The 8,591-nt window shown below is 33.1% G+C and overlaps 1 protein-coding gene across 1 annotated transcript; it reads left to right on the top strand.

The window, feature by feature from the left end:
- Positions 1-5,362: 5,362 nt before the first annotated feature.
- Positions 5,363-8,140, top strand: LOC144544515 (uncharacterized). Its single transcript, XM_078293037.1, has 9 exons — positions 5,363-5,654; positions 5,973-6,020; positions 6,112-6,174; positions 6,320-6,406; positions 6,783-6,887; positions 7,272-7,382; positions 7,468-7,550; positions 7,667-7,778; positions 7,884-8,140. Exons 1-9 carry the CDS (start codon positions 5,532-5,534, stop codon positions 8,007-8,009), a joined length of 858 nt encoding a protein of 285 aa, XP_078149163.1. The 5' UTR covers positions 5,363-5,531; the 3' UTR covers positions 8,010-8,140.
- Positions 8,141-8,591: the final 451 nt, after the last annotated feature.

The following is an 8,591-nucleotide window of genomic DNA, read 5'->3' as shown; positions in this document are numbered from 1 at the left end:
TATATATGTCATGAGAAAGGTGCCATGTGGGAGCGTTCATTGGTATATGTCGAGAAAATATTGGTAGGCCAGGCATATTTACCAGAAATCATGATATAGTTGTTACAATTTACAAGCTAGTTGCATTTCCAATTTACTGACTTGTCTCTGTTTTTTTCTTTTTTTTCTTTTTGTCCATACATTTTACTATTCAGTTCTCATGATTGAGATGAACTTCATCCCCAATCAGATATAGAGACATTTATTCATATTTAACAAAATAAAAATGGATTACAAAAAAAAAATCATTATTACAAGCATAATAAAACACATTAAAATTGAACCCATCCCCATGAAGTTTGCATTTGAGGGAACGCACATTCTACAAACTCTGATATAATAACTTGTACATTCTCCAGATTCATGTTTTGAAAGATGGCCTTTTGGAAGTTGTGGGCTCTAGTAATATTTTTGGGAAATTTCATCTCGACCAGCTTAAGCTTCTTGCACTGGGATAGTGCCATCCACATCAAATGATTGTAAGTGATTTCTTTAAATACCGTTCTCTGCTCCTGTAGTGTATATTTTTTTATAAACTGATAACTATGATAGTTAAAAGTATATTTTTTTATCCACTCCCTCTGTTGTTTGGGGAAGTATAAAGTTAGTATGTTGAGATTAGGTGAATTTAGAAGAAACCAAGTAACTGGATTGAATTTCTCAGGATCCATGCACCAATCACTAAGTCTGACAGATAAATTCTCTAGATTGCGGAATGCTCCGAACCTTGTTAACTCTTCTTTGAAAATATCCTGAAAAACCAAACGGACAAAAAAAAAGTTATATGGCCCATATCTATCTGCATGAGTAACAATTCAAACATGATAAAAAGTAAAAAATATTAAAACGAGTACCTCCCTACAGTTGGTACCAAACTCAAGACTTTGAGCACATGAAAGCACTGTAAACAGATCCGATTTGTCGCCTTGATCTATGTAACGAAGGAACGTTGAACCCAAATATGAAGTGCTACCTAGGATTGTTTTACAGGGGAGATTGTTCCAAGAGACCTTCAATAATTTGAAAGGATAATCACTCCATTCAATTATAGTCTTTGATTTTACTGGGTTTTCACAAACATTTGATTCAGTTGTTGCCCTATAAAGACTCCAACTAATTATACCCCAAGAGGTTTTCACATGACAAGATTTGATAGTCAAACATTTTAACTTATGCCTAAAAATCGAAGCGAATTCACCGTGGCACCGTTCTAATGACATATCTTCAAGAACCGGGCACCCTGAGAGAAGTATGGATACACTCTCTTCATCCAAAGATGTCATGTCTAGATGCAACCTTCTAATTTGCGGAAGATTTACAAGCTTTGGTACCTTTATTGAATCCTCATATCGGATCCAGCCACATATCATCAACGACATTTCCTCTATTGAGTCGCAAGTGAAGGCCCATGCAAATAAATCAACATTTAGAAAAGGAATTAATGTGGAAAATACACGAGGTTTGGACTTGGCAGCATAAGCAATCAAGGTTCTAACAAGCTCAGAGCAGTAATTACTAGGTAACCCGCCCTGGTATCTTACACAGAATGTGTTCAAGTAGGGATCCTCATGACGGCGTGTCATATGCATCTTGATAAATTCTTCGTACTTATCGTGTTTTTGTTTTTTCTTAGTTTCGAGATCATTTAGGTCAAGACCGATCCTTCGGTTTAGTTTGTTAGTAGCTTCAAATTCATATAGGTCAAAATTGGCGCAACACAAGGAGGTCCATAGTTTTCTCCATCTCTTTGATACAAAACTCGTTTGAACAGCTTCTGTTGTCTTTAGGAGTGACAAAATATATATGAGCAGATCATCTGACAAATTGCTTATCCTGTCAGTCTCTTCATCCATCATACATGTATTCTTCTGTATTGTTTTTGCCTCTATTAACAAACTCCACTGTTGATAAATGAAAAAAAAATTAGAAAATAAACAATAATTATACCCCCCCCCCCCCCCCCCCCCCCCCCCTTCGTAGCTCGGTTGGTCTGTTAACTAAAAAGGAGAAGCCCTTGGACAAAATTTTGTGATAATATAATTGTGCAGCATTTGACATGATTTGTAGTCTTTGGCATGACAACACTAGGATGGCACTGCTCTTCAAATCTTGGGAATAATACATTTACAGTGAAACAACTAATGGAAATGAAGAGGATGTTACTTGGAGCAAATAATCTAAAATCAGAATCTAATATTTACATCATATTTGGTACTGTATATATCTTGTAATGGTATATAATAGAGGTAGTTTAGCACATTTGTTTAGTACAAATAATACATTAACAAATTGACCGGCCCGTATTTCTAAAAACATAGAAAAAAATCCACACGTACAGCATCATATTCCAAGGTAATTGCAAATCAAAAACATAGAACCCGTGCTTTGAGGCTTATATATATTGGGATCTGCTTGCTACTTTGAGAAACTTAATTTTGCTCAAAGCTACAGTTTAAAAGTAGATGCAATGTGTTGATTTTCTAGAATTGACAAAGTGGTTATTAATTAACTTTGATTTAATATAAAAAATAAGGAAAAAGAGAAGATATATGAAGAAAAATTGGTTTAGAAAAAAGAAAACAATAGCGATAGTGCATGATAACCAGTACGCGGATTCGAAGAATACAAAATAGTACCTCGAGTAAATTCGTAGAAAGATTTCAAGAGAAAATATCATCCGGAATCTTTACTTGAGTTTTTTTTTCTGTCACGAAGGAAAGAATGGACTTGTATCACAGAGAAAGGGGTTAAAAATGTTTTAAATTAGTTAACTTCAATCTGTGAGCTAATAAGGGAAAAATCAGAAATTTAGCGAAATTAAAGATAAGAATTTTCCGAAATAACTCGTTTACAAAATTAGTGTGCCATTATGAGTAAAAGAGGTTTTTGGAGTGTAGACTAAAAATAGTGAGGAATTTAATAAACTAATGAGAGAGAGAAGTTAAAATTGAGATGGGGCTCTAGCACAGATGGCTAGGAGAAAAGGTTCTAAAATTGTAGTTGCTCAAAAGTCTAGAGTTTGAGCTGGCCCTGTTCACAACTTCACAGCTTGTGTGAAGTTTAAAAAAAGAAGAAATATGCCTAAAATCATTCAATTTAATTTACTTTCTTATAAGTAGCAATAAAATCTAAATAGCAGCAATGCAATTTAGTACCTGAACTTTCTTAATTAATAGAACGATTGACAAATAGTGTAGCAAGTGCGCAGTTTGAGAGTTTTTTTAAAAAAAAAAAATGCACGAGCCCGTTTCATTATCTAAAACTGGTAAATTACAAGGACTCAAACGACATAACAGTTTGAGAGTTTTGTTGGTCAAGATCAAGAAAATAGTGTTCTGGGGTCTTCGAATGGTTAAATGGTGTAGCATGTGCAGTTCGAGTCTAAATTTGATGCATTATGCTAACTAAGGTTGTCGAGACGTGCAAAATCAGGCTTCGAACATGAAGCGCTATGCCAGCTCGGGTTCCAATTGAGATGTAATTTGGCTTGATTTAAGTTTGCTGGAGAAGATCGAGAAATTCTTGTTCTTGAGTTTTCTGAAGGCTAAATGGTGTAGCTTGTTGAGCTTGAGAATTTTGTTGATGAAGATCCAGAAAATAGTGTTCTTGAGTCTTTGAAATTAAGGCTAAATGGTGTATATGTGCAGCTTGAGATTTTTGTTGATGAAGATCCAGAAAATAGTGTTCTTGAGTCTTTGAAATTAAGGCTAAATTAATGGTGCTAAATGGTGTACAATAACAAAGTAGACACTATTCGCGAGGGAAAAAACACATTTATGACGGTACTCCCTTGTGAAAAGTACCGTTGCGAATAGAAAAATTACATTTACGATGGTACTCCGTCACGAAAACTCACTTTTTACCCTCGCGAATACTGTCCTATTTTTGTTGCGATGTAGCTTGTCTAGTTCGAGTCTGAATGTAATGTGCTATGCCGACTTAGGTTGTCAATATGTGCAAAATTATATTCTGAACATTAAGTGCTTTGCCAGTTCAGGTTCTAGTTGAGATTAATTTGGTTTCATTTGATTGATTTAGTTTGATTTGATTAAATTCCATTGGTTTGATGGTGTTTATTTAATTAAATTGATTTGTTTTAGCTTGTTCTATCTTGTTCTTGAATTCAATTTGCTTCATCTTCATTTTGAATTAAATTTGTTCCACTATTATTTTGAATTAAATGTGTTTCATCCTAGTTTGGCATTGTTCAAATTTTAACTCAATTTAAATTTATGTCATTAATAATTTTCAAGGTGTTATGAGAAGTTTCAGACATTCAAACAATTTTCAGAAACTTTTTAGAGTTCAAAGACAATTTGCATAATTTACGTAAAACTTTTGGATGTTCAGATAATTAATACGAATTTCTGAGTCTCTGTATGTTTTTTTTTTGTAATTATTTTTAGTGTTCAGATAATTTATATGAATTTTTTGTGAATTTCCTAGATACTCGGATAATTTATATTTTTTTTAATTTTCTAGACATTCTTTGAAGTTATTTTTATTTAAAATCTGAGGGGATTTATTGTGATTTTCAGAACATTCAGAATCTTCTGTGCAAGTTTCAGGTCGTCCAGAAAGTTCTTCTACATTCCTCAAATTTCCGGGGTGGGTTTACTAAATTTAATAGTGTGATATAAAATTACATATCTTTAATAGTGTGATGTAAAATTAAACGAAAAAGTGTGATAGAAAATTTAATAGTGTAGTACCAATTAGCTGAAATTTATATTTATACCATTTCAAAAAAAAAAAAATTAAACCAAAACACTATAGATTTGAGGGATTTTGACATTTATCCGGGCCGCAAAGTCAATCTACAGCTCATTTATGGAGGGCCGCAAATAGGCTTAGAGGTCCCTCAAAATATAAATATATTCAATATGACAGTGCATTTTTGTGTTTTGGGACCTCTAAGCTAATTTGTGCCCCTCATAATTAAATGAACCGCAGATTGATTTTGCGGCCTGAATAAATGTGAAAATCCTTCAAATATAGAGTGTTTTGATTTTTTTTTTTTATTTGTGCTATAAATAAAAATTTCGGGCTAATCAGGACAGACCTTGTAATCGCACAAAAATCTCTCAGCAATATATTTTTGATGTAGTTAACTTAAATACCTTCACCTTAAAATTACATATTCAACAAAAATAATTTGCACATAGACATTATTTAATAGTTTTTTTTAATGGAGTTGTTTCCTCTTTTTTTTGTTTGTTTTTTATTTGAAGTTGTTTCCTTGTTGTTTGCATGTCAGAAAATACTTCAAAATTACCGTTATGCCACCGGTTAAACATTTAGTTTGTTATCTCTGACAAGCGGGCCATACAAGCCTATTGCGCAGCGCTCTCTGTTCTCGAGTAAAATTATATAAAGCTGCTCCCAGCTTCCAGTTTTCACTCTCTAAAAGTCTCTATTACTTTCTTGGATAAAACATTCATTGCTTGGAGTTTAAATTAAACCATCCCTCTTCTCTAATTATTATCTCCTCCATGGCACAACTATATAATAACTTGTATTTGCTTGGGCGAGGAGTTGTGCATCTTCAGCGCATCTCATCAGCTGAAGGAGGCGTCTGCCACGTGTCCTTCATTGGGACCGACCACTCCACACAGGTGCCTGTTCTTGATTTGTACAGATTTTGTTCTTGGCCTTTCTTTAAAATGGAAATGTAGAATTTAGATTGCAATCTTTTCTGGAAAATTGACTGTTGCATGTCAATTGGCGTTATTGATTTTCATAATAATCATCAATGAAAGATTACAGCTTTTTTGTTTGATATTGGCAACCAACAGTGTTGAACTTTCTTACTTATTAAAGCATTTTATCAATTTTACCTTTTCTTGGTTTCTTGGAATTTAGTTTAAGTTTTGCCATTGAATGTTCTTGATTAATTGCACATAGGCCCTCATATTTATTTCAATTGTTTGCAGGAATCATGCAAGGATGTAAGCGATGTCATTAAATTAATAAAACCTCAGGTACACCTCTTTTTTTGCCTTGTTAACCTATAGGTATTAATTCCTTTTTGTGTTAATATATATAATGATTCAGGGTTATCATGTAATGTAGGTTGTTTTCTTGGAGTTGTGTGATGAACGGTATACAGCGATGTTGAGTGAAGAAAATATCCAGGTAACAAAATGAATTTAAGCTTAAGGATGCATAGTTTTTCCCTTACAATCTGTCTTGAATTGTATTTTAATGAAAAGTAATATTTGTTTAATTTTACTGTTCATGGCATTTTTTATAGGACTAACATCTCCTTTTTTTCCCTCAGGAACAAACATTGAAGAATTTATTTTATATGTGGATAAGAGGAAAGAAAACTCTCATAGATTTTCTCTATAGTTGGTATCTCATGAAGGTAATTTTTTATTTATTACAATTTTTCTATCGTGCCACTGTAAAACTTCAAAATTTCAAGTACACTCTATAAAATGAAAGTTTCACGAATACCCACTTAAAATTGGAAATAATAGCCAGTCCACAGACCTCTTCTTTTCATTATTTGTAAGTTGTAACCATAGACATCTTCTGGCTTCACAAAGGAAGACCTAAAGTAATCCACTCTTAATCAAATGGGGAGAGATCATAAAGTTCATATTTCTTATTGTCTTGCAGTGATTTGATGAAATATTATCTTTTTCTGGAATTAACCGAAGTTACACTGATTATGATTTCTACAAAATATCAGTTGGCAAATTTATAATATTTGAAATATGTTACTGAACTATTAACAGAGGGGTGGTATAAAGAAGATGCTTGCTGAGTCAGAGTTCAAGGCAGCACATGAGGCAGCCATCGAAATTGGTGCTAAAGTGGTTCCCGGTGACCGCCCACACAGGGTATGTACAGCACACGCTTTTATGCATGTGCACGCACAAAACTTGAAACAACACGCACACACACACACACACACACACACACTAAAACAACAGAGAGTTAAAACCACAGCTTGTATGCACATACAAAGACACATTCATGCCCTTGCAGCATGTGTGTGCATATACATAAAATTTAAATTTGCATCATTCAAAATTTGGTACCAGTTGGTACTTACTGGTACGTACCAGATAAGACTGGTGCTTGGTAGGTGCAATATGGAAATCTTTGTTTCTTTATGTACTTGTTACATTTATCTGATAAATTATCCCTAGGTTTATTTTCATTTACATATTAATATAGTTCTCTTATTTCATATGTTGCTACTAAAAGTTTTCATCTGATAGATAACACTGGATAGATTGTGGGCGAGAATGACAATCATGGAGAAGGTGTTTTTGGCCTGTGGTTTTTTATTTAAGATTTTTTTTTCCCAAAGTCGAGAACAAGAGAACGAGGTACTCAATTTTTCTCTTATCTCAGTTTCCAGTTAATCTCTTTATGTATTTATGTGTTCATGGTTTTGTTTTGAATAATTAACAGTACAGAGGGATTGATGACGAGGATAATGAACTACTCAATGCTTTCCCTCCTGCTTTTGAAACCCTTCTGAAAGAGCGCCACATGTAATATATATTTGGATATTCTTCTTGTTCTCTCTTTTTTTTAACTAAGTTATTGTATATTTTATATATGTTTTATATTAATATATATTTGTTTGCTACTAATTCTTAAACAAAAGGTACATGGCATATAACCTGTGGGAGGAAGCCGGAAAGTGTTCATCTCTTGTGGCTGTGTTGGAAAGGACACACCTAGATGGTATCAGAGAATACTGGTCCACTTCATATCTGGTTAGTGTTGTTTCAGTATTTCTATGTTATTTTCTATTTTATGAACTTGAAATTATATTAGTTCAAGTTTCCAACTTATTCTTCATTTGTTATTTGCAAATGCAGGTGGATATGGTAGCATTGAGTGAAGTACCTAATGTAAAAGAGCAGACATCTACAGTTAAATTTTTTGCCTCGGTGGGAGTTGTGATTGTTACTTTGATAGGTATTTACCTTTGGAGGAAGAACTGAGTCGATTTCTTTTAGTTGCTAGCTGATAGTTTATTAGTTTTACACTTCAGTTTTGCATTTTTATTTTCCATATTTCTTTTTTTGTAAACTTCTATGGACAAATTTGCTTTTAGAAGCTAGTAGCTAGGTTTTGAATTGGCTTCTTTTTATTTGTTGCCATTAATTCCATTATTTAGTACAATTCTAGAAGCACAATTCTAGAAGTGTTAGTAACAAATATAGAAAATGGAATTCAAATTTCAAATTTTTTTTATTTAGTAAATTTGAAATTAGCTATGCGGTATCTTCATCCAAGGCCTAAGCAGAGGTTTTGGTTCAATTTGGTTGTCTTGCTGAATTTATGATATGAGTAGCTGTTTGTAGTATTTTATTGTTAGTTTTTTTATCCATAACGTAACCATATGTACTAAATTAAAATTGCGAAAAAAACAAATAACTTCATACACCCAATCATCTAATTTTAATAAGCTAATTGCATTGATTTTGTAGGGAGTCAAAAAGTAAAATTAGCACCAGTTAAATACATGGTATAAGCCAAGAACAGCTTAAGATCATCATTTTTACGTGGTACAATAAAGGTGA

The sequence above is a fragment of the Carex rostrata genome, chromosome 26, assembly GCF_964058835.1.
Source record: "Carex rostrata chromosome 26, lpCarRost1.2, whole genome shotgun sequence".
Lineage (NCBI taxonomy): Eukaryota > Viridiplantae > Streptophyta > Magnoliopsida > Poales > Cyperaceae > Carex > Carex rostrata.
Note: the sequence above shows the minus strand (reverse complement) of the source record. Positions and strands in the feature narration are given on the sequence as shown.